This window comes from Streptopelia decaocto (genome assembly GCF_964273445.1).
Source record: "Streptopelia decaocto genome assembly, chromosome: 1".
Lineage (NCBI taxonomy): Eukaryota > Metazoa > Chordata > Aves > Columbiformes > Columbidae > Streptopelia > Streptopelia decaocto.
In genome coordinates, this window is record NC_138663.1 from 68,408,587 (window position 1) to 68,434,828 (window position 26,242).

The following is a 26,242-nucleotide window of genomic DNA, read 5'->3' on the forward strand; positions in this document are numbered from 1 at the left end:
TTACTTAATTGGTGGGAAAAAAAAAGAATTTTTTGGAAGAGTTGTTTCACCACTGCATTCTGCCTGATCACTTTTTATAGGTTTTTCCACCATTTGAGTCTCCAAATGTTTCTCTGGAATAACATGTTTCCTTGTATTCTGCACATCATTTTCTGTTGTGCCAGCAGAGGACCCAGTGGGAGTCAGTCTTTCAGCCAGTTCACTCCTCACTTCATCAGTTGTGTCGTTCCAGATATTTTCTATAATAATAAATAAATAAAAGGATAGAGTAAGACTGCAGACTCTTAGCAGTAGGTAAACACATGATCACCATAAATTCACAAAAAAAAAATCAGTTGAATATTTTCTCTGGGATCTTACAACCACCATTGATGCATTCTTTTGCTCTAAAAGTGAAGTGCACTTCATCAGGAGGGAAAAGATCTTTCTGTGTCCATCTTTAGTACTGCCAGTCTTCTTGCTGGCAGCCACTACAAAACATAAGTAATGGGTTTCTACAGAAGTGAGAAATAGTGGCTTTATCCACCACGTTCCAGCAACCATCCCTTATCTGCACGCCGTGTTCTATCACCTCACCTTACTTCAAACAGATGATATTAAATACAAAGAAATACCAAACACTGACATAAATACACTTATTTCTTCAGGTAACACATGCTTACGAATATTCTCTTTTTTCTTTTCTGGTGTAGAGAAAGAGCCATCACTCAGATTCCTTGAAGACTGTGTTTTCTGTTTTGCTCTATATATTTTTGGTTCCTGAATCCATGCATGCTTCATTGCTTCATCAGGAGTCATGCGTAAGGCAGGTTCCCACCTTAAAACCATGGTAGACGAATAGTTATTTAACAGTAGGTCTAGCTGAAAGTCAGTTTAAGCAAAAAGATTCAGTATTGTCTCCCAAAAATCATGTCATGAAGACACTGTTTGAAACAGAAGAATTTTAACTGAAAACAAGGAAAAGTCTTATGTAATCTTCTCCATCCTTCTAAACTTTTTATTTACTTCGGGACTGTGTGCTATGCTAATGAAACCCTCTGCAGCATCAAACCATTTTTAAACACAAAAATATGCAATTATTAGGGCAGGGATCCTACGCAATATTTGTTTCAAGCTTTTCATGTTCTGTCCATACAAGCTCCAAGAAAGGGAACACAAATGAGACGTAGGGTAATTAATGAAAATATGTCTTCCCTAATTTAACTGCACCTGAAACTACTGTACAGACTTAGTGTAATAAAACATGTGAGATCTTATTATGGAAGTGAATTTTTTTTTTTTAATTTTTTTTTAAATCTCTACATTGACTTTATCCTCTCACAGGTTTCATTCACTCAGTTCTCACACCTGCATACTCACAAGTACCAAGTGTTCTGGCCAAGATCGCTTGTGTGTTACATAGAGGACAAGAGCTGTCAGCTACTGAGTCCTCATCACATCTCTGGAGTTGTTCATGATTGGTGATGATGCCTTTAGACAGATCTATATCCTCTAGGAGTCACCTGCTGTTTGAGCATGGTTCTTCAGATCAGAACTTTGCTAAATTCAGTTTCCATAAATGTTAGACAAGGTAGCTACTTGTGGTCTGGTTTTCCTTGTATTTTGGGATATATGTTTGTTTTCCTTTGGGGCTAACAGGAAAATGAATGGTGCATGTGATATTCTGCAACCTTGTTGCCATGCAGTTGCTGTGAACTTTGAGATTTTTCACTGTTGTGGTCTCATCAAAGCACAGGTGTCCTGGCTGTGACATGGACAACACGTTCCCCGATTTCACAGGTGGGACCAGTGTCTTCTGTTCCAAATACAGGCCATTCTTTCAAACCCTGTTCTGCTGTTTCTTCCAGTGTTCGAACACACATATCTTACCGGTCATACTGCATACATATCAATCCTAATATCTGTGTTACTAATCTCTATATCAGTTGCAGATTATTTTGTTCTGATTTGTCTAATCTCAGTGCTGTCCAGAACTGTACAGAAATAATGTAGGAAAAAACCCAGATTCTTGTCATCACAAAAGCTGAGTGAATTTTTTTTGGTCTGATGTTTTCATACACAAAACAGGTGTATACAAGTTAAACAAAACTATTTGTGAAGTCATGGCAAATGCATCAGGCTGCTTTGAACAGACACAGATTGGCAACTGAAAAAGACAAAATAGTTCAATTCTTTTTGTCTCAAAAAGGGTTTTCGTTCCAAACCTTTCTTCATTCTTTTGAAAATTTAAACAAGCCTAACATATAACATTTTTTTCCTGCATGGCCTGAAATGACTAGTTTACAGGGTCTTTTCGCTTCACTGAAATTATTTTCTAAATGTTCTGATTCAGCCAGCAAACCAAAATGGATCAATGACTCATACAGATTTAGCAAACAACGAATATTAAAAGCAACCTCCTTGTGAAACAGATAGAGATGATTTTTAATTTTTTTTTTTTTACTGTAACCACAAGTTAGCTCGGATTTCCTTTGGAAATTACTACCAAACTGCTAGAAAGGAAGTTACAATCAGTGCTCTAGAAGACACAAAACACTAGCCTTGCATAAGATACAGGTAGTACTAGGGAAGGTGTGGGATCAGTTTCTGCTGCCATTACATAGCACAATTTAGGATCCAAGCTGACCCCAAAAGTGTTACTGCACCTATGCAAGACATCAGTATTTCAGGCAACCAGACAAAAGTTTCTTCTTGCATACTCAGTCTTTTAGTCTGATGGATAGGTAAAACCTCATTAGTAACCATCTCCCAAGCAAAAAGACCTATTAGCAAAATGACACCTCATATCAGCTGGGTCCATGGGGTCTCACCCTGTAAAACATTCAGTAACCTGACTGCCTTGGAAAAGACACATGATCAAGTTTGAGCCACGAAATAGTTTGCTTCTCTCACAATACTTCATCTATTAAAAAGCCCCATTTACTTTGTGACAACAGATAATGCTGGTGACATTAAATCATGTCTCTCTTGCCCCACACAAACACACAGACACTTTTCCATTGACGCTCTCACTGTCAGTGTGGTTCGCTATTGTCTGTGGATCTCCCTTCTTGGAGATACTCAGAACCCAACCATATAAGATCCTAAGCAACCTGCTTCCACTTTGCTCTGCTTTGAGCGGGAGGGTGGGCTAGATGACTTCCAGAGGTCACTTCCAACATAAATTATTCTGTGATACTAGGTTAAAAGTTCCTGGCATAGAGAATCTGTGGGATTTCTACCTTTTGTGAAGCCTGTCAACAGTTACATGTTATTTGCACTTTGCAGTTTACAAAATCATCAATTTCCTTTAAGAAAATAGCTGCGGACCACTTGTCATACTAGGTATTCAGTAACAAAATCCTTGACCGGAGTAAAGTCAACAGTTTATGCTAGAAATGACAGGATCTGAGACATTAGACTCTTGCATTCTGAGCTCCAGTGATTTAGAAAAATTTATTCCAATCAAAAGAACAGAAAAATATAGTCTATCAAATAATTCTTGAAATGTGCAACATGGCTGCTGACAATGAAAAATAAGTATAACTATAATAAGGAGAAAAGGGCTTAAATCAGCATGCAAACTATTAGGTAACATGCTGGTAACTGTGCTCAGTAGTTCTCTTCATCAATCACCACAGGCAAGAAGCAAGCAAAAAATACCATTAATTCTGGGGTGCAGATATGTCTGAAAGTACCTTGCCTCTTTATGCTTTGCTGAGGGGGATGTGTATGGGATATTGGAACTAAGGAATCTAATCTCACCCAAAGGAACATGCAGGCAGAGAGCAAGATCTTTGTAAGCAGATATCCAAAGAAGCAGAACTGTTTTCATACATATACCACAGCATATCACCTGATTGCCATTCCCAAGGCCTAGCACTGAAAATATAGACAAGACATTCAAGCCACCTAAGTCAGCTCTCAAGAGAACTCCTGAAGGAAACCGGAAGATTTTCTTCCCACCAGAGTGGGAGTTAGATCTAAGTATAAACCCAACTTTGATCTCCAGATACGCATTGCCTTGGGACAGTGCATTAATATTATCTGTGTTATCTGAATGAACCTTTATCTTAGATAAAGCAGAAAGAATTTAATACAAAGGCCTTAATGGGTAAAAAATCTTTGCTTTTAGAGTTTAGTCTCCAGCATCAGAAGATGAAGATCTTCTTTTAGATATGATGATGTCAACTTTCTTTTGTACATTGCACTAAGCCTATTAGTCTTTTTGTGCAATGGTTTCTCCCTGCAGTAAGCTGTGAATAATAATAGTTACCCAAATGCTACTGTTAGGAATAAACAAACAACAAAAAATAACAACCAAGAAAAGCCCCAAAACCCGAGAACACCCCACAAAAAAAAAAAACACCCAGCCTTTAAGCACAAGACAATGTTAGCAAAGTTAAAACTAGCCAGCTGCATATAAGTCAAAACTATGAACTTACATAAGACATCCTTTCAGAAAGTCCAAGAAACCAGCATCATGGGTTTTCAGCACTGTGCTTAGATCCTTGGAGTCTGGGCATCTCTTCTTTCCCTTGCTGTTAGTTATGGATTTAGGAAAACCTTTGGAATCTTAAAAAAATAAAGATGTGCTCAAAGAATTATGTTAAAAATCCTCACTATATGGTTACAAAACCAGTACTAACAAAACCCACTAACTCCAGTTTTGCTCTGTTGGATTGAATTGATAGTCTGCCAGTTTTGTGGCAAACAATATTTGTTATATCCTAGAGACTGCATCCTACCCTGATTTTTTTTTATTAATTTTGTGTAATTTCCCAAGCCAAATCATACCCAGGGGAAAGAGCCGAATCTAAATTAGTTCCCGAAGCCCACTGCATTCCTTTTAGGAGTAAATTTTTTAATGAGTAACAGTGGAATGGATTTCCTAATCCTTTCCCTTTCACTTTGGAAAGGAGAGGCCCCTTAAACCACAAAAAGCACAGCACTGGGTTCGTTTCTAGGCTTCATGTTACCCATCTGCTTATTTTCAATACATCTTTCTGAGAGAAGTTTCGTCAGCTAAGGGTCTCTGACCCAGCTCTCTACTAGTGACATAAACTCGTGATTACTAGAAGGGAGGAATACTGCAAGGACAAACAATCAGAAGCAGTTACCAAAGAACGTTCGCTTTCTTGATGCAGCCTGGATAAAATCAGCTGGTGGAAGACCCAGTACCTTCAAGACAGAAATCGAATTCATGGAGTTACATTTCACAAACATACATAGCAACTGTCAGGAGAGATGGGGTATTTTACCCTCGCCCATTAGAAAAGAAGCTGAACGTAGCAATTTATTGTGAAATGTCTATAAACCATTTCCTCTTGTGCCATTTTTTGTGGAAGAAATTGATGGATTAGAGAGATCTGTACACAGAAAATGTGAACTATAAGGAATGACACTGGCTTCTTCAGTACCACAGAAGACTCTAAGAACAAACACTGTTAATGACACATGTAGGTGGCCATATGGAGAGATATTGTCTTTGAACAATCTTCTACAAACTAACATGACACTAGAAGGATCAGAACTTGGGGCTTCAACATCAACATCAACATCAACATCAACAACTTGGGGAGTTCAACATCAGATTGTAGTTTAGTGATCAGTATGGAGGAACTAAGTAACTGTCTTACAGTGGGTCAGTTTTGTACCACTTCTAATGTTTGCACCAGGTAGGTGAGCTGAGGTAGGAGATGGGACGGTACATTCCTAAAACTCTTTGGAAAACAGTTACAAAGACAACAGAGTCAAACTCCTTAGTAGGGGCAGACAGTGTAAGAAGGGGCAACATCCACAAATTGTGGCTTGAGAAGTTCAGGGTGACTATTAGGAAAAACTTTATCACAAGGAGAGTACAGCAGCAGCTGAGCAGGTCACCCAGAGAGTTTCTGCTCAAGCTTTGAGGTTTTCAAGTTTTGCGACAGAAAAACATGGCTGACTAATCAAATGTTAGCAAAAATATCTCTTTCAGCAGGAGTCTGGACTAAGGAGATCTGATTTGACCCAAACATATTTGATTTCTACAAAAATATGAGCCTGTTATGAGCAGATTGCTTTGTTATGAGTGGATGTGCTTCTTCTGTTCTAACTTCTCCATACAAATTCTGACCAAATAATTATATTTTTCCTTCAGAAACCAGACAGGGAGTGTACAAAGAGGCGTTTGGCACATGAAATGGAAATAACAGGTTTGTGTTAGAGGTCATTCTCTCAAAGAGCCCTTTGACTGTAATAAACCTCCCTCTAAAAGGCCAGCCCATAGCCAACCGTATTTTTCTCTTGAGATTTCTCTTTGTTTCTGGCAGTGTAGTTTATCAAATGAGTACGCAGTTCCGAAGATAAACCCAAAAATTACCTCCATGATGCAAGCAAGTTGGTCAACTTCATTTTCCCCCGGAAACAGTGGGTAGCCTGTGTAAAGTTCAGCTATGATACAGCCTAAGCTCCACATATCAACAGCCATAGCATAAGGATGACCAAGAATCACTTCGGGTGAGCGATAAAACCGGCTCTGAACATAGGTGTACACTATATCAAAACAAAAAGACAAGAGGCAAAATATCATAATTGGGATAGAAATGTGGATTCAAGATATTACAGAAAAGTGAAATACATGTTCAGGCATCACAGAGCATCATATATCTACTCTATCCATTAAGTGACATTAAGGGATTGCTTACATAGGCTCTGAAAACCTTTTCTAACCCCATCCTAAAATCAACAGTTGATATGCTTTCCACTATTCTATTTGGAAATTGTTCTACAAGTTTCACTGAAAGAAATTATTCTACTAATGCTGTGATTCAGCTTACTCCATGTCCATTTTCCTATTTGGAGGTCTTCACCTTGCATCAATCAACAGTTCTTCACTTTCACAGGCTTGTGCTGTATGAAATACTGATTTCACTGACACCTAGGGAATATCTCCTACTGCTTTCTTATTTCCTTATTAATGCATTATAGCCCCATACCAGACATCAAAACACCTCATTCCAAGACTGAGACTCATCATAGTGAGTAGACTGATTCTTTTACCTCTTGTCATTCAGACAATTGAACACAATTACATAATGCAAGCTCTGTTATTTTTTTATTCCTATCTTTCTGATGGTTACTTTGCTTATATTTCTGCATTTCTTTGTATCCCCACATGTTCAACAACTTTCTGGAAGGAAAATGCCCTGAAAATTAGGCACTGCACAATATGTGACTAAACCAAATCTGTACAGTTAGAGTACCATGGTGGCAATCTGTGCCCTTGTGGATTCGACCAACTGCATAATTGTTGTCTGCTTTTTGTCATTCTTGTCACAAATAAATAGCTGACCTCTTGTTTTCTATTCTCTAATCCTCTACCACTTTGAGGGTTGTACCAATTCTTGTCTCAGCTGATCGAGTCTCCTCAGTCATGCTCCATCTTTCACTTGTTTTATGTTTCAATTTGTTACTCTGTAAGTATTTCAGGCCACTTCTCTGATTACTTTTTACTTAATGGGCCAACCTAAAATAATTACACACTCCTATAACACTGGGATATAAATCTGAATCCCAAAATACAGATGAACTGGTTTGGCTCAATATAAATACCAATCTTTCATAGGAAAAATATGAGCCATTTAAGACTAGTTTTGGGTTTTAAGTTAATAAAATGCAGTGCAGATTTCTTTACTTATTTTTCTTTTTTTAACAGATCATATTTGCATTCCTGATTAGGATATCATTCTTGCTTTACAATATGTCTATTATGTCAAGATTTATTACTAGGTGAATTTCTATAAATTCATTTCTCCTTTACAAAGTTTGTACTGTTATCTCCTGCATATTCTACTTCAATATTTGATAGGAATAACATAAGACAGAACTTAAACTGTCTAAACTAAATGCATAGTTCCTATTCCCCATATTGCACTCATCCAAAAAGTACCAATTATAGTTTAACAATCTTGTTGAGAAAGGCTCTCTGGACCTGATAAACTCCTTGTTAAGTATTGGGATTATCCTCATAGGCCTATTTCAGCTAACCACTCCTGCAAATGCAATTCTGATTTCAAAAGGAGTAGAGGAGCTGATCAGGTTTGTGACAAAGAAAAAGCACAGTAATAGCTTACTTGTCTCCTACCAGTGTTTGTTCCACCACCAGCGGCTGAACAGTTAATCAGATTCTAATTAGGGGCATACATCACTATATTAGCTCAACCAAAGAAAGTTTTTCCCCATTTTTTTAAATTAAGAAAGCTTATTAAGAAAATTACATCAACTTGACTTTTCTGCAAACCTCTTTGGTGTTCATAGCAGCTTGATCCAAAATCAATAACTTTAACTGAACCTTGGCCTTTGTTGTGTAATAATATGTTCTCCTAAACAGGAAAAAATCACAGGGGAAAAAGGGTTTTAACACCACATTAGGTAAGTGAACATTTTGGAAAACAAACAATACATAACACATTGGTTTTACACTTATCCATGTAATAAAAGCTTCGAAGTACAACTTCCTTGGAAACTCATTTACTAACATGACTAGCTATCCGTTAATGCGCAATTAACCAAAGCAAAGAGGAGATTTGTAAAGTTACCCGGTTTGAAGGTTAACTGGACATGGGCACTGGTGTCCCTCACGTACAGTCCAAGCCACTGCACACTGAGAAAGCTTGTTGTGTGTGCAGTGAGCTCCCTCAAATTCACTGTGGTTAATCTAGCAAAAGGTAAACTCCATCTGGTTGCTTGCTGGGCTAAATTAACGAGAACCACTCTTCTGTAACCACAGAAAGCCCCTGCCCCACAAATGGGTCGTACTTCACAGTTCTTCCCTCTACTGCTTTCAATTTTCTCCAGACTCTCTGTAAGCACACCATGCTCTGCCTTCCAACAGTGGGATGTGGAGATCCCAAGATAGTGATGAACAGAAATGGTAGGGTTCTATGGGTGGTGGGATGGGTGCAGGTGGGTACAGCACTGTGTGCCTACAGCTCCAGCTGGAGAAGTGACTCTTAAACTCTTAAAGAGCTAGCTCAGGAATATTCACATGGATGAGTAAACATAGCCTATTAGCTCTCTTCTGACAAGCTGAATTTCATCCTCATTAAAAATCTATGTAAATAAAGGATTTCCTTTGATTTCTTTTCTTCTTCAGTCTTCTCCACTTCTCAGCAGAGAGATGGATACCTTTATCAACTAGTTTTAAAGTGATTATACATAAAAGCTTAGAAGGACTGAGGACACCTTCCTGTGTAGCCTCATCTAAGTGTTCCTGCTCTGGCAGGGGGATTGGACTAGATGATCTCTTGAGGTCCCTTCCAATCCCTAACATTCTGTGATTCTGTGAGTAGTTCCCAGGTTGATGCCAAATAATGACAAAGTAGTTTCCTCGGTAATTAGTGGACTCGTAAGGAAATGCTGTGCATGATAGGAGGGAGAAGCTGCTACTGATGAAAGTAAAGGACTGACTTTCACTTCCCAGCTGTTCTTCCTTCTGTCACGGGAAGAAGTATCCTCTCTCTCTAGCTATCCCATCATGCTCATGGTAGGACTCTGTCTCTAAAACTGAATCTTCCACAATGCAAGGGAGCTGATTAACTGCAAAACCAGAGTCTGGGAGCAGTGATTACCAAGCATGAAGTCCAGAGACTCCATACACTACTTTATGTTGAGAAATATCATAGGATGCAGATGGAATAACAGATGTGAGTTTCAGGCAACATAAATTAAATTCATGAAACTGTACAATTGTAGAATGAGAATGAAATTATCTTTTAGTTAACTCACTAAATGTTCAATAATATGTTATTCCATTTAAATACAGACTACACTCATTGATTTGTCAACCTCATTCTTTGTCGGTGGCTGTCTGGAAAGAGATTTCCCATTGGACTAAAATGTTTCTGATTAAGATATTTTGGTTATCTTGCAAGCCTCGCTTCTCACTGCAAATTCGTCTTGCAAAAATGTTGGCAAGACAACGGGTAAAGACTATGTGACTCTTCTGACTTCTGAGTCAAGATACATTAAGCAAAGAGAGAGGAGAATTTAATCCTTAGCATTTTTACTTTAGAGCTTATTTATTTATTTATCTATTGATTAATTTGCAGTTTTGAAAAAGAAATCAAGAGAAAAACCTGCCTGAAATGAAAATAGAATTAAGATACTTCAGAAATCTCAGAAAATTGCAAAAGTTTAAGATTGGGGTTTAAGGAGAATGGAAATGTTTCACCTAGCATGAATGCCTAGCAGATAGAGCAGCAGGAATTGGATCACAGATGTTCCTCCAGAAACAGGTGAGCACCCTAAAGTACTATAGAACTGCTTTGTCTTTTACTAAGCTACTTAATTTTATAATTATGCATACAAAATTAAATAGACTTAATGGGATAACCTGAAACAGACTGCTTTGTGAATATCTCTTTGCATTATAATGTCCCTCATATTGAAATACTTAATCTCACAGGTACTTTTTTGTTTCTCTCAGCAAAAAGTCAATAACTTAATTTTATTCGTATTTGCATACATTTTGGCAACCACATGATCTCATATAATAATGCAGTGGATGAACTGAATCAGTGGAAAGAATCACTCAACTCTAGTACTAATACAGTCAGAAATAAACTTGTTTCTGTATAAATACCCTATTGAGCTTAAGGATTCTTCTGAGAGTTCCTCTTGATCAATAAAAAATGAGATTAAGATAATGTATTCTGTACAGAATAACAGGTTATTAAATGACTGTACTTACAGGCTTCAGATCACAGTGAATGATTCTTTCCTGGTAGAGCACTTGTAAACATCTCAGCACACATTGAGTGAAGTGTCGAATTAAAGACAAACTGAAACCTTGGAAATTATTCTTTTTTATCAGCTCATACAAATTTATTCTGTGAAGGTTGCGGGGTGGAAGAGAACACAGAAAGCAGAAAAGAGATTAGGGAACTTATTTTTAAAGGCATGATGAGTTTACAGTACATTAAGAGGGTATTTAGCCTGTCTTCCTACATGAGAGAGGACTCATGCAGAAGAAAATGCCTTAGCTATTTTCCTCCTTGAGAATGCTCTTCTGCATGTAGTATGCACAAACATTTCCCTGAGCCTCCAGATCTAAAGAAGGCATAATGTCAGTGGGCTTGCTTGCTTGCTTGCTTGCTTGCTAAACGTCGTGCTATATTATGCAGTTGTGCTGTTTTTCATGCAGAACAACAATCATCAAAGAACTGGGAGAAACAGATTTTCTTCAGTTTCCTTTCATTCTCATTTGTCTTTGCTTTGCCACCTCGTGTAAATCCTTTTTGTCTAAAAAGTCCTTAATCAGCATTAAAACATTCTGGATGAATACCCACAGAAATTCAGGTTCCGTTAGGTTTTTATATTCCTGCTGTCACCATTGTAACTTGGCTCCTCCCTGTAGTGCATTAAATGATGTTGCTAACTTCTCTCAAGTGTGGCTGGCAACATGTGAGCCCTACCCTGAGACCCCGAGGGCACCACCAGCCCTGATATCCCTGCCCAGCCCACCCTGGAGCCCCTCCACATACCCAAGGCCCAGGACCCCATGTCAGCCCCCTTGGGGCCATCATCCCCTGCCCCAGCAATGCCACAGCAGTGCTGGTCTCCAGCTCCCCACAGCCCTATTATGGGTCCCACCAAGGCAGTCCACCCGCAAGCCCGTGTCTCAACCCAGCCTTGTCCCAGCCCTGTATCCAGGTCTGCACCGCCCCAGTGCTCCCTGGCTGCCCTGCTCCTGCCTGTCAGACCCTGTCCCGATGGACTTGAGGGAGCTCCCGTAGGTCCCAGCACCAGAGCCTCGGGGAGCCCCCAGCCTGGCCTGCACCCTGACAAGTACTGAGTGCTTCATGTGTGGTCACGCTTCAGAGGAGGAAATGACCACAGGGATGGTGGCTATGGAAGTGATGCATAAGCATGTCCTCAGAAATATCTTCTCAAGAGGTGTCCTCAGCAGGACCACATGCATCTGCAAGGACATAAACAAGTGTAGCTTTCTGCCTTCTCTGCTTGTACACCACTGTACTCCAGCAAGGCCCTTTCCTTCAGAAGCAAGTTACCAGACTTGATGGAGAAGAAAGTTCATTAATTAAAGAGTTTTCACTGTATTTTAGATTAAATAAAAATTTCACCAAAAAATATTTTTATATGGCAACCAGTCTCCAGCTCTTCTGTGAAGAGCTGAATATAGTGTCTATCCTATGAACATTTTCCTACAAGCTTCCAGAGCAGCCTACTGAAAAGACTGGTCTGTGTCTTCCCTGAAGAGAAGGAGTCAACTCGTAGCCCTGTGTGTCTGAGCGACACACTCACATGCAGCAACACAAGGAATTTAGGTCTCCTTGATACCGAGCCTTCCATTCGAGGATGAATCTTCAACAAGGGTTATAACGTGTGCAGCAGTGAGAGCTCTATTTTAAGGGATAGGGAGCTATAGGTAACCTCCATAATTCCCAACTGATGCCCTGATTGCAAGGAGACTGGTGAATAAAATAACCTGCCTTCTCTAAAATTTCTCCAAATTTCCTCTGAAGATGTGTCCTGCATCACAGGTTCATATAAAGCGAAAAGCAGCTATATTTTAAAATTACTTAATATTATTCATATTGATATACCCTGAAGTTTACCAGTCCTGAATTCATTGTTTTCCTCTTTTCCCCATAGGTCTCTCAGGGAAGAAGACTTCAATGCACACCACAGAAAAAAAGGGATGGATGAGGTCTGTGTGAAGTTTGAATGGGGCCTTTTTCCATTCACTTTTGATGACCAAAGGCTCAGTTATGCAGTTTGTATTTAGAAAGTATTAGTTTCTTGTAACATTAAAAGCTACAAATTCTTCCGAAGAAGACATAAAAAATAAAGCTTGTAAGGCACAAAATCTACAATATTCCTTAAGATTTGTGCAAAAGAAAATATATACTTCACCCCAGCAGTTCAAAGGAAATACAGAAGTGATTGCGAAAGTAGAAGTATTCCTTCATGTGAATGATATTGTGAGTATCATCTTTGTCCTTCTTCAGGAGAGCATCAAGGATCTTTACTTCTACCAAAGCCTGGCTGTGAAATCTGAAATAGCACAGGACATGGGACTGGCAACATTAACTCAATTTGTATTTCTACAAATGCTACAAACACCACAATCTTAGTGTAAACTCAATATATGTGACAATGATCAAAAACTTACCATTCACCCCTGTTAACTAATGTAGCTTTGATTCATTATGGTTGTTTCCTAGTCTAAATGTACTGGCCTGACTGGCCTTCCAGAGTAAAATCCTAGTGCTTTCAAAGTCCATAGGAATGCTTCTGTTTATTCGGACGGGACCATATTTCACACCTCCCACAGTAAGACAGTGAGTTTTGAAGATCATCTTTACCTTCAGTTTTCATCGAGGGGGAAAACTGAACAGCTGTAACTTGGAATACAGCTCTTCCTGGACTCAAGAGTATCATTCTCATCTGCTCCATTGACTCTGGTTCAAGCTAAACTCAATTAAAAATTTATAACTGGTCACATAAAGAGAAGAGGTTGCTTAGGACCATAGCCAGTCTCAGGCTGGTTACCTGGGCTGTGCATTAGCTGTGTCAAAGAGACCTCCTTCTAAGTCTGGAAAAACTGTGCCTGCTTTCACAGACTGTGTGTGCACCACACTCAGGCCAATTCTGAGTCCCTGACATCATCTTTGTTCACTCTGTTCTCACTGTGCTTAATGAAAGCCTGATGTACAGGTAGTTTTATTTTGCTTTGTTCACATTATCCCAGATTGTCACTGCCTATATAACAAAGAGCTGATTGTACTGATTTAAAGTCAACAGTGGTCTTACCTTTTCTTATTCCTTATTATTTTCAGTGCCACCAATTCATTGGTTTTATGATCCAAGCATTTAGCCACCTGCCCAAATGACCCTTTCCCAATCACTTCCAGCACTTCATATCGGTACGCAATGTGGTCATGTAAAACCTTCGAAAGAAAACAAATAGTTCAGGTCCAGGTAATATGACAAAGATCAGGCTTTAAAGTAGCTTGTGTGTGTGTGTGTGTTTGCTGTCTATGAAAGATGCTGGACTGATAGCAAGTGTGCAGTTCATGTACTTGATAGCAAGCACATTAAACAAGGGTGACAGAGAAAATAACAAGTGCATGCTTCATGAATCCACCTACCTTGGATCAGTCCTGAATGAGATGCAAAGTGGGTCTGTCTTTAGGATTCTCTTCTGAGTTTTAAAGTGATTGGTACTGATGTTTTCACTATGTGAATATTTATCTTCTAGAAACAACATTTATCTCACATAGATCATTTAAGGGTTGGCAGACAGTCACTACAAACTTAATGAGCTGAAAATGAATACCATAATTTTTCCACTTACCTTTAAGTAGGAACCATGCTCATCATCATAACAATTATTATTCTGGGTTTCAGGCAAACCTTCAATCTTTTTAGCTTCCAGCCCAAGAAACCATAGCTCTGTATAATTTAAAATTTCTTTTTGCTCATAGACTGTTAACTGGTTTCTAAAATTTTTCAAAGCTTCTAAATCAGAAAAAAAGAATATAAAACCAAAAATCAATAAAATGTCAGAAACCTGATGGCAAATTGCTTTTACAACTGCACATTTTACAGTAGAGGATGCCACTTTGAGCAGGAGGCTGAGTAGCTGACTGTTAGAGGTCCCTTCCAACCAACATTCCTATGATTCTACAATGTTGACATTTTGCACAAATTTATGTTTCTTTTTCTGACTTACAGTATCATATTCAACAAAGCATTCATAATCTGTCAGCAAGACTTCTAAGATTAGGTAAAAATTATTTGATTCTGAGGAAAGTCAGTTAACTCGATGTTTCTGAAAATCCCATCAGTTGTCTGCTTCAGCAAGCTTCATAGCTTACATGTTAAAAATTGTATGTTTTCATTAATTTGATTGTCATATTTATATAATTGCAGTAAGCTTTAGTTAACCAAAGCTTTCAAATACCTGTTTTTCTGTTAGAAAATGTCAAGTTCAGATGCATGAGGTTAGGAATTAAATGGGGCCCAAATCTACTTTTCTCCTAGTTAAGATTCTTCCTGCACAGAAACATTTCAGCTATCCTAACACCTCCACTTACATAATTTAAATCTAGATAAATAATCAGACAGTAGCATTACAAATCAACGTGTTCTCTAGGCATGCATGTGGGTGTTTTGTTACACAGTGGCAGATCTTCACCCACTAATGCAGGGATGCTAAATCATTTCACAGCAAAAGGCCATTACTTTTTTTTTCCTATACTCCTTCTAAAAATAAATTAACTCTGACAGAAACTTTCTAGATCTGAGAACTCCCAAAATGCAATTTAGCTCACATAGAGAAAATGTGACACAGCTACAAGCAAGTGGGGAAAGTGTCTTGTCACTGTAAGAGAATATTGCTGTCACTTACATGACCTGTCATGAGTCAGACAAATACACATTCTTTTGTATAATGCATACTTTTCTCATTTATATATTTGTGTTAGTCTATTAATTCCCCTATTGCTTAGATCCCTAAGTAGGATTTTGAGAAATCAACAATCCTACCCATATTCCATTCCTCCAAATTGTTTACTAAATGTTTCAGTAGCCATTTAGCATTGGACCTCTGGTCACTGAATATCCTGACTGCACACACTCCCTGTCTGGGCAGACAGCCTATCACTCCAGCCTTTTTAGCATGCTCTGTTGTATTCTACCTGAAGCTGTCATAGGCAGTTTGATGCTGGCGCTTTCCAGTTCTGATGGTTTTGTCTGGACTCTGGTATCACTTTCAGAAAGAATGTCTGGAAGGTTAAACTGGGAAAAATTGCCTTGAGTTCTGTTTTCCTGCCAAGCCAAAAAAAAAAAAAGGAAATTGGTAAATTTTGCTTTCAGATATTGTCATGAACAGTTGGCTGATTTGCAATTATACAAATATATACAAAAATATATTAAAAATGCTACAACCCAAAGACCCAAAGACAAAGCTGCAAAATATTTATTTTGGATTTGCTGAGTGTCAGCTTTGTGACAAGACAGAACAAGTGTGCTTGGGGACTAGAAAGCCCTGCTTACCCAGAGAGCAAATTCTGCCCATAGCACTAGAGGCTATCAGATGATGGAAAGATAAATTTCTAAATAAGAGAAGGAAGTTCATCTTTCAGGTTCATTTGATACATGGGCACTCACTTTATAGAAATGCTACAAAGTGCTGTGGTTTGATTAAGTTGCAGTAACTCACATGAGCTAGGGTAGTGTCTGAGTATGGTCTTCCTAGTAGAGAGGGCAGGAAAGATAATCTAATAGGTATCAACCGTCTCAGATTTTATTTGGCACATCCACTGGAGAGTTGTGCTAGAATATTTGAGATGGCTTGTGCAGCCCACAGAACTGCAGGGGCACCAGCTTGGGTCTGCACACACACATTTGTAACAGAAACATCAAGATTGGCATGAATGGGAAATGAATTGTCCTGTGTGGGTATGGAAGCACTTGAAGGAACAAATTGCAGAAGAAAGGATGTCACCTGTATCAGCACGTCATCGAGATCCCAGCACATGTCAATTTTCAGGGCTCCCAGAATTGGAAAACAAAGAACAGGCTACAAAATCCAGCCATGAAGAGATGATGGAGGGTCGGAGATAAAAGAAAGCCAGAGAAGGTGACAGAAGACAGTGTGTTCTGGGATAAGGGTGTAGTGTGTGAGGGCCCAGGCCATGTTCTCATCAGTCCCTTCATTGAGGGGAAAAGACTCAGCTGGAGACATTGCATCCAATGGATCAATACCTGGCTGAAGCTTCAGAGAGGGCTATGGCTTCTATGAATGTAGGATGAGGAACAAGAACTGCTGAGCATGAACAGGATCCATCTGATGAAGCAGGCAAGAGTGTCTGCAAACAGCTTCGCTAACTTCGTGAGAGCAGTGTTTAATTAGGTACATCAGGGAAGAGTCATCATTACCTAAAGTCCCTGATATTCATGGGGTAATTGAGTCACCTCAATACTGTTGAAGTGGCAAAATCATTCTGGGAGGTTTCTGAACTGTGTTCTTAATGCGGGTGATCTGAGATGTGCTGCTGGACCTGATATTCACATGCAAGGAACAACTGGTTGAGGATGTGAAGGTCAGGGAAGGGCAGCTTTGGTTGCAGTGACCATGTGATTGTGGAATTTAAAATCCTCAGAGAAGTGAGACAAGCAGTAGAACTACAAACCCTGATATTCAAAGAAAGCAACTTTTGGCTTGTTCAGGGATCTTTCATCATAAACCCATGGAAGACTGCCCTGGAGAGTAAAGTAAATCAGGAAAACTCACTGATTTTCAAAGTCAGTCTCCTTAAAGCACAAGAATAGTCCATTCCAACATGCAGAAAGTTGAGTAAACATTGCATGGATGAAAAGGGAACTTCTGACAAGGCACAGAGTAAAGAGCACAAAAAATGTGGAAGCAGGGACGGATTATCTGGGGTACATGTAAAAGACACTACCTGAACATGCAGACATGTTTAGGAAAGTCAAAGCTCAGCTGGAACTGCAGCTACTAAGCGATGTGAAAGTCAATGAGAACAGTTTCTGTAAGAACATCACCAGCAAAAAAGGGTAAGGGAAATGTGAATCCACTGCCCAGTGGAATTTGGGACCTGATGAGCAAGGATTTGGAAAAGACCAAGGTACCCAATGATTTTCATTGGTGAGTTTTGCCCTCAGGCCTCTGAAGTCCTGGAATCTAGAAGCAGCATTTGTGTGGAGAAGCCTTACCTGCAGTAGAGGAACATAATTAGGGACCACTTAAGTAGCTGGATATACCTAAGTCTGCAGGACAAGATGGGATGCACCCGAGGGTGTGGAAGGAGCTGGCCAATGTAATTGCAAGGCATCTCGCTGTCATCTTTGAAAGTCAATGGCAATTGGAAGCAGTTTCTGACCATTTGGAAAAGGTAAACATCACATCTATGGTCAAAAAGGGCAAGAAGGAAGCTTCAGGGAACTACAGGCTGATCAGCTTTACTTCAGTCCCTGGTTGGACTATGGAACAGTTCCTCTTGGAAGCCATCTCCAACCAAATGAAAGACAAGTTAATTTGGAACAGCCAGTATGGATTTGCCAACATAAGTTGCAAGCAAATAGTGTCTGAACAACTTGACTGCTTTCTCTGGCGATGTGATTGGCCTGGCCAATGAGAGAAAATGAGTGGATGTTGTATACTTTGACTTCAGCAAGACCTGTGACAGTCTCCCACAGTATGCTTGAAATGTAAAAAGTGATATATGAACTACATAAATGTATCATAATGTGAGTGGAAAATTGGCTGGATGGTTGGGTTCCAATGACTGGCATTGGTTACCGGTGGCATCCCTCAGAGATCAATATTAAGGCCAGTACAGTTTTGTGTCTTTATTAATGACCTGGACTACGCATAAGTTCACCCTCTCAAATCTGCAGACCATAGCAGGGCTGACATCCAAAGGGACTTCAGCAGGTTGGAAAAACAGGCTATATGCATCTTCTAAAGTTGAACACAGTCAAATACTACATCCTGCACCTGGAACAGAATATGCTCATCCAACAGGACAGGCTGGGGGACAACTGAAAGGGTGTAGTTTTGCAGGGAAGGGCCTGACAATCTGAACATGAGGGAGCAGTGTGTCCTTGTAGCAAAAGTGGCCAAACCCATCCTGGGCTTTGTCAGCAAGAGGATAGCCAGCAGGGTGGGAGAAGTGCCCCCTCCTCCCCCCATTTCAGCATCTGATAGGCCGCACTGGGAGTACTGTTTCTAATCTGGGGTCTCCTAGTACAAGAAAAGATGGTGACCAATTGGAGTGAATTCAGGGAAGACTTCAAGGAATGGTCCAGGGGCCTGGAATACATAATGTACAAGGAGAGGCTGCAGGAAATATATTTATTTGGCCTGCAGAGAGGCAGCTTCAGGAATGATCTTACTGCTGTCTAGTTGCTTTACAGGATGGCATAGAGAAAGCAAAGCCAGATTCTTCTCAGAGGTGCATGGTCCTAGGATAAGATGTGTATGTGGCTAATGGATGCAAGTTGCAACAAAGGAAATGTTGATTAGATATTATGAGAAACATTTTTACTATGAGAGTGGTTTGCTACTGCAACAGGTTGCCCTGGGAAGACGTGGACTCTCCATTCTTCGAGATATTCAGAACCCAACTGGACAAGGCCCAGAGTAACCTGCTCCAATTTTGCACTGCTGGCAGTGGGAGGTTGGGCTAGATGTCTTCCAGAGGTCACTTCCAACCCAAGTTATTCCTAAATTTATTTATAATTCCTCATTCTTTGTGAAAGCCCTGATGACTCACAGAAGTGGGACAGGATGGAGACACAAAAGATCAGTCTCTGTCAGTGTCAGAAGGGTACAAAAGCTATATTCAAAAACCAGTGCATGATTGCCAAGAAAAGAAGAATGCTGATGATGTAATATGGACTGACCAGTGGGCAGTTCTAGTTCACCATGTCCTTACACGAAGTCCTGCCTGGTGCCACTTGGATACGTGCCTCATGGTGCTTGTGAATTTTGGATTAATAATGTGTTACTGCAAGTGAAAATGGGCTTGTTTTAAAATAAAATAATCTTTCCACAGTTGCACATAATCTTTCTACTTTATTTTATATATATTTTTTTCAGTATTAACTGCTACAAAAGCAGGGCAAACAGGTATCAGCAGCACCACTTGAACAGGTCACGTACAGGTCTGTGCTGATACAGGTCAGTCCTACTGCACTCCTGCTGAGCCCCAGCTTGTGAACTGCACTCCGCCCATTCCAACACACACTCTCTCAATTCAGCAATGCTGTGTTATTTCTAAGGAAGGGTAAACAAATAAGGTCTTCAAAGAAGACAGCACATAATTACATTTTCTAGATTGAAATATTTATTGTCCCCTGGCATTTCTAAGCCAAGCAAAAGGCTTTCCTACTGGTGTCTACACAGCTTCTTATAGAAGCCTATCAATTACATTTAAATAATAAAAAAAAACTCTGTAAAATCCTTGGCTCCAATCTTTTATTAGAAAATAAAATGGAAAGATGGTTCATTTTCAGATGCAAAACTTAATCACTGGCTTTTGTAGTGATTAAGTGCAGGCTGGATTTATGAAGGCCACAGAATGAAACTTTAAAGAAAATTTAAATAACTTCGGAGACTAACCCATTCCACTTCATCACTAGTGCTATTTTGCATCTTGTAGCTTTGCTCAATCATACAGACCACCCTAACTAAATCAAATCATTTGTAGTGGTGGCGAGCTGCCAATTTCAAAGTCATAGTATTTCAGAAGACTCCTGACTTCCCAAACAAAATGCATTGTGTGGAGACTTTCAGCAAGAGGTCTGAAAAGACTTCATATTGGAGTCCTATAGAGGCTGTCAAGTCTCTTAATAAAAAGACTTCATTGAAGCAGAGGCAAGGTGAAAAAAGGAATGATGGGAGTAGTGGTGGTGAGTAGTGCAGGTCCCAGATTTGTTGGGGAGACAAGCAGCAAATGAAGAACAGTACAGACAGTGAATGTACATGGGATTTGTGAAAAAAAAATGAGAAAGAAGGAATTCCAAAAGTGAAGAAGTGAAGATGAATTTTAAAACTTCCTGTGATGCTGGATGTCCATTAAAATATTTGGAGATACACACAACCATGCTGGTAAGCAATTTATCTGTTTGACTCTTTATAGTTCTTCCCTTTTTTTTTCTTCTCTTTAACTATGGCTGAAAACAGAAACTGATGCAAATGTTGACACTAAATTATTTCTCTCTTCCCACACACACGTGATGCTTTGCCACTGACACTCTTGTAGCAGTACTTAGAGAGAGGCTGATTAACCAGTCAAACACAAGATGTGTAAGAGCTTTATAACTCACCTGAAAAGAAGGGAGGACATTCTGCAAGCTCTTATTTGTTAGCTGAGGAAGGCTGCTTTCAAAGGGGGGAGGGTGTGCAGTGTCTGTGACCAAACCATGCTTTGCTTGACCTTCCAGATGTGGGAGGGAAAGAACACTGCGACTGATTTTCTAAATAGAAAGCATAAGTAAATATTATATAAAGACGTACAAAGCAATTCGGTGTAACACCTTAGAAAACCAGAGGGATTTAAAACCTTGAAACTGTGCATGGTTCACTTCTGACACATAATGGCGAAGGGGAAAAGAGCAAATACTTCCTGGCAGCTCACAGTTGTACTAATGGGCAGGGAGAGGTTGTCCAGGCATTGGGCAGCCTGGCACATTTTAGGGCATGAAAGTTTCCCCACAAGAGCATCTCCACCCAGCATCAGAGCAGTGACTCCTTCAGCTGGAAAAGGTGGTTGGGCTTGGAAGCTGAAGAGCTGTTCCAGGCAGCAGGACTCCTCAAAGTGGGGAAAACAAGCATATGTAGGACAATAAGCAGGCATGAAGAGTAAATGACGGGCAACACCATTAGCTATTCCCAGTGGTAGAAGAGAAATCGGAACTGGACTGCTGCCAAACACCGGGTGGGAAGACAGTGGGAGGGTCTTCCCTGCACTGAGGTCTCAATATTTCCTTTCCCCTCATTTCCCATGGAGTTCACTTCGACCAGGCCCCTTTGTTGTATTCTTTGTTAGTGAGGAAAAGACAAGCTCTGTGCAAAATTTACTGAAAAATAAATTCATTTGAAAACTTTATGTTTAGTAGTCCTTCCTTTAGACTTCTCCCATTTATTATTTGCAAAACATTTCTATACCACTCATTCTTTAAAGTCAGTTATTTAAGGATGTTCTTGGATATCTAAAGTGAGAGAAATCTAACTCTTAGCACCAATTTTTGAGGTAGACTATATCTTTGGCAAATAATAAGAAATGATTTGAAACACATCTGAAATAGTTCAACTATGCACTATCAAATGCAGAACAAGATCCAGAGAGTTAAGGCTATAACCCATATAAACCTGTGAAATTTTTGTCATCGGGGAAGGACAGAAACATATTTGTGAAGCTTTTGACAACAAAGGAGAGGTTTGGTCTTTTCTCCAAAAGCAAAGAAACGAAGCTTTCAATCCAGCCAACCTGAATGAGTAAGTTTTCCTTTCCAATACTGTAAGAAAATCTTTAAAACCTTAGAACTGAGATTCCAGTGGACTTTTCATGAAAGCTGCAAGAAACAAAAGTGGCCAGGCAAAATAAATGCCTCAAATGCTACTGAACAGGCACTTGGGACAGTCATACAGCTACAGAAGAAATGGAAGAGGGCCGGGAATAAAGGACTTCCCTCTGCTCAGATTCGTTTATCATAAAGGGCCTTTTAGAAAACAAGCATTCAGATATTTTTAAAATCAGCTGAAGAGTCACATACCTGATGGAAGACTCTGTTAGATCCCAGATGATCTCTCTCTTGAACAGTCAGTTGAGACTGAGAAAATGCATCCACATGGGAAGACTGCAAACATTAAATGATGCTTTAATAAAAATTATTCTGGGGAAAAAAAAAAAACTCCTGAAATATCTGTATGGTTTCTGTGTTTCTTTCCTTTGTGGCAATGCCTGTGCCAACACAGTATGTGAGAGAGGACCACAAAAGCTGCTGATAACGCTCTATGCTCCAGCAATTCCTTTCCCAGTTGAACAGCTGTTTTGTGGGCAGGTGCAAAGACAGCTTGCTTTCCCTGTTATGCCTCTCGGCAGGCTTCATATGTCCATGTGGTCAGCGGAGGGGAAGGGGGGGGCTTTGCAACCCCTAAATATATGCTTGAAAGCAGATAGTGGGTCTGCTTGGAAAGGCAGCTTGAAACTGTGTCACAAGGTGGACTGTGAGCCCTTCCATTGTTCATAGCAGCATTAAACCGATTCAACTTGTGGTAAAAATTTTATAAAAACACAAATCAATGTTTAAATTTACTGAGATATAGAAAAAAATCCACTGGTTCCAATGGACAGATAATATTAGCAACAAATACAAAAAAAAAAAAAAGAAACATGGGGAAAGTGCTCGGTAGCACATCATTTTTAAGTTTTTGCTGCTGCTTTTGGCAGCTTTTTTATAGAGATAAACACGATAAGTAGCACTGTATATTTCTGTCCAATAACAGACTGCAGTGAATTGCAGAAATCTTTATGATAATTTAAGATACTGAAAACTGTGTGACTAAAGCACAGCTTGCAGCTCTGCTCTAGAGGCTGGAGTAAACCCCACTGGGCTTGGTCAAAAACGCTCCCTTGTCCCTGGGCTCTGAGGCAATGTCATTCCACTCACAGCAAATAAAAAACACCTTTATCCATGTAGACACATCAGCTCCACTATTGGTGTTCTGAAGTTGTATAACAGCAATATTTTCTTTAAAAGCAGAGGAACTTGGAGCAGGGAACTTTAATTTAGACTTTCAAAATAACAAATTTGCAGTCAAAATTATCTTATGGATGTGAGCCGCAGATTAAAAATACTTAAATAAAGCAGCATGGTATTTTTGTTTATCTGTTGTGCAGCCATGGCCTGTACCTGCCATGCAGTCTTGCATGGGCAGAGCATCTGCTGATGATAAAGTCTTTGCTCTTTGCAATGACTTTTAGCCTATCCGGTGACAGTATCACTGCCAGGGCATCCATTTTTAAAGGCTTTTGTCATGAAAAGTCCACATGAAAAGGTGTTTACATGCTGGAAGAGTGTGCTTAATGTGTTTTGTGCTGGCTAGATGCAGCCTAGCCACACTGAAAGAGCCTCTGTCTGATCCTGAAAGAAGAAGGAACAACTCAGATTAGACTGCTGCATCTGTGCTGATACACTGCATATACATATATATATATATATATTATATATAGGAGCTGTAGCAGGTGAGGGATGCTTGTGTACAAACTGATCTGTGCACATACAGTGATCTCAATATATCCAGGGCACAGCAGCATTGCTGCAAAGGTGAAAATTAAGCTGAAGACTCATGTACAATGGCTGTGACACATCCTGCTTTCTAAGTATGGAATTGGTGTTCAGGGAGGCTGTGGGGTGTTCATCCTTGGAGATGAGGTTAGAGACCTCTAGAAGACACTTCCAAACTAAGTGTGGAGAGAAAACTCGTTTTGCAAATCTACTTAATCGCATGAAGGAAATGCTGCCCTTTGACATGGAGGTTCAACTGTCTTACCATCAACCATGAAGACACCACTAACGCTGGGCAGACCAGCTAGAAACTGCCCTTTGGACAACTGTGCTATTAGTGTCCATTGCAGGTATTTTCTCCTTTTCATTGAAAAGTTGGAGAAAAAAAACCCCGCACAAATAAGTAAAGCTTTCTGAAAGCTTAAAGGGTAAACTTCATAATCACAGCAAGCTGAGAACAGCTCTGGGTTTAGCTTTATTATGCTGATTGAGTACAGTCTCAGATGAAAGGTTATTGACATCTGTGGAGCAGAGGAGAATACCAGAAAAGGGAAAGGTAGTAAGACTGGTCTTTGCAGGACATAGTAATTCCCATCTTTGGAACTGGAGATCAGCTAGTCAGGGATAAGGGATTATGTGCTGTAAAAACAAAACATCCACAGGGTCACCACAACAAATGTCCCCAGAAGAGAATCACTGGATTACTGCATCCTACATATGAATGTCCTAGAGCATGAGATACTTTGCCCAGTGCACCAAATATCCTTGTGGTCACTATCCTTCAGTGTGAATTTGCATAGATGACCTACGGAAAACCCAGTACCAGACTGTTTTTACAGACAAACACTTTACATGCAAACTACATTTCTGCATTTCAAGGGAGAATCCTGTTTGTTACAAAGATGAGTCTGTGATCCACATTCATAACTCTATTAGATATATCAACTGAGCTCCTAATAGGACTATTAATTTTAATGCATGATATACTTTTTCTCACATCTCATGTATACTTTACTCCCACCTAGTTTCATTTTTCAGTTTCTGGAGCTGATTAAAACATTGCACTCCATTTAAAGACAGTTTCTTGACCACTTTGCGCTTTTGTAAATACGAGTCATTATGAAGACAGGATTTTAGAAACAAACAGCTATCACTGAAAACCAAAGAAACAGTACATACCTGTAGAGACTGCAGAGTCTTCACTCCAAAATGGCATTGTATTTCAAAATATATTGTGTTTATTAAGAGAGCATGAACCATTCACAAAATGTCTTTAAAACTCAGCAAGAACTAAGGAAGCAGGTAAGTGAGCATGAAAATGTGCTGCCAGAATTCCGAATCTATCTAATGTCCGTTCACTGGGGAAGGATTAGCAAGATTTTGAGATGGACATTTCTCCTTGTACTCTGCAAAAGCAAATTCAGTCCATCAGCCCATAGCTGTGCCTTGTTTTAATAATGGAAATCTGTGATTCTCTTTGTCTCTCTCAAAACCTGCTTATCAAGGACTTATAGTTCTTCAGGACTCTTTGGGTAATTAATTCAAAACCCCTTAAAATCAATAATTTATCATCCTCATAACATTCCTCACAAATGAGTAAATAGCATAATCTTTTATCCATGGAAAAACTCATCCGTGCCTACAACAGTCCTGCCAGTGGCTGAATGGGGAGCAGGTGCATTAATCAATTAGTCTGCACAGTAACTTACTTGATAATAATGATCCAGATGACCCATCAGCTGCTGCTCCAGCATAGCCCTGTATATCTAGTATGGGAACTACAACTAAGCTCTTGTGACTGGTTTAATTCTGGTGGATGCATCCTAAAGAAAAACTGCAGCAGTTCTTAGTGTTCCACTCCATTTCACCCCTGGCTGTCCAATTCCTACAGCACTTGGCCTGTCCTACAGCTCCAATATTGCACTTCAACCCCAAACTATCATCTCCTGCTCTTCCAACCGTTCAGATCATGTATTACTGGTCATTACCTTGATAATTCCAGTTATCACTCAACAAACAGAACAATGTCCTCATTTACTACCTAGTCTGCAGTCATAAGGAGTTTTAGGCACTGAGCATACAGCATTCTGCAAAATCAGAAATTGTGACACATTTTTATAATTCCTAAAATGTCAGCTTATTTTTTTCAGTTTCTACTTTACCAAAGAAATCAGAAATGTACTAGAATTTTAGAAATTATAAACCACACAACTATGTAAAATATAGACTCCTTTGTCTCCTCATATAAATGGGCACTTTCTTCTCTCTGTCCTCTATCAAAACTGAATAAAGCCTGTAGAACACAGAGAGACTGCAATGTAGGTGTTAAATCACACTATATATTAAAAAGCCATAGCAAACGCACTCTCACTCACGCAAAATACAGTAGGAACGTAAACATTTTCCCCACCTTGTCAACTATTTCTGTCAGCAT

General features: G+C 39.6%; 1 protein-coding gene across 1 annotated transcript; it reads right to left on the minus strand.

The window, feature by feature from the left end:
• Nucleotides 1–26,242, minus strand: DYRK4 (dual specificity tyrosine phosphorylation regulated kinase 4; the record flags this gene model as incomplete). The annotated part of the gene is made up of 14 exons (XM_082064531.1): nucleotides 1–239; nucleotides 663–817; nucleotides 4,425–4,554; nucleotides 5,100–5,160; nucleotides 6,341–6,513; nucleotides 8,261–8,342; nucleotides 10,712–10,850; nucleotides 12,898–13,038; nucleotides 13,798–13,934; nucleotides 14,342–14,505; nucleotides 15,687–15,816; nucleotides 20,845–20,994; nucleotides 22,294–22,377; nucleotides 26,219–26,242. 14 exons carry the CDS (start codon nucleotides 26,240–26,242, stop codon nucleotides 1–3), a joined length of 1,809 nt encoding a protein of 602 aa, XP_081920657.1.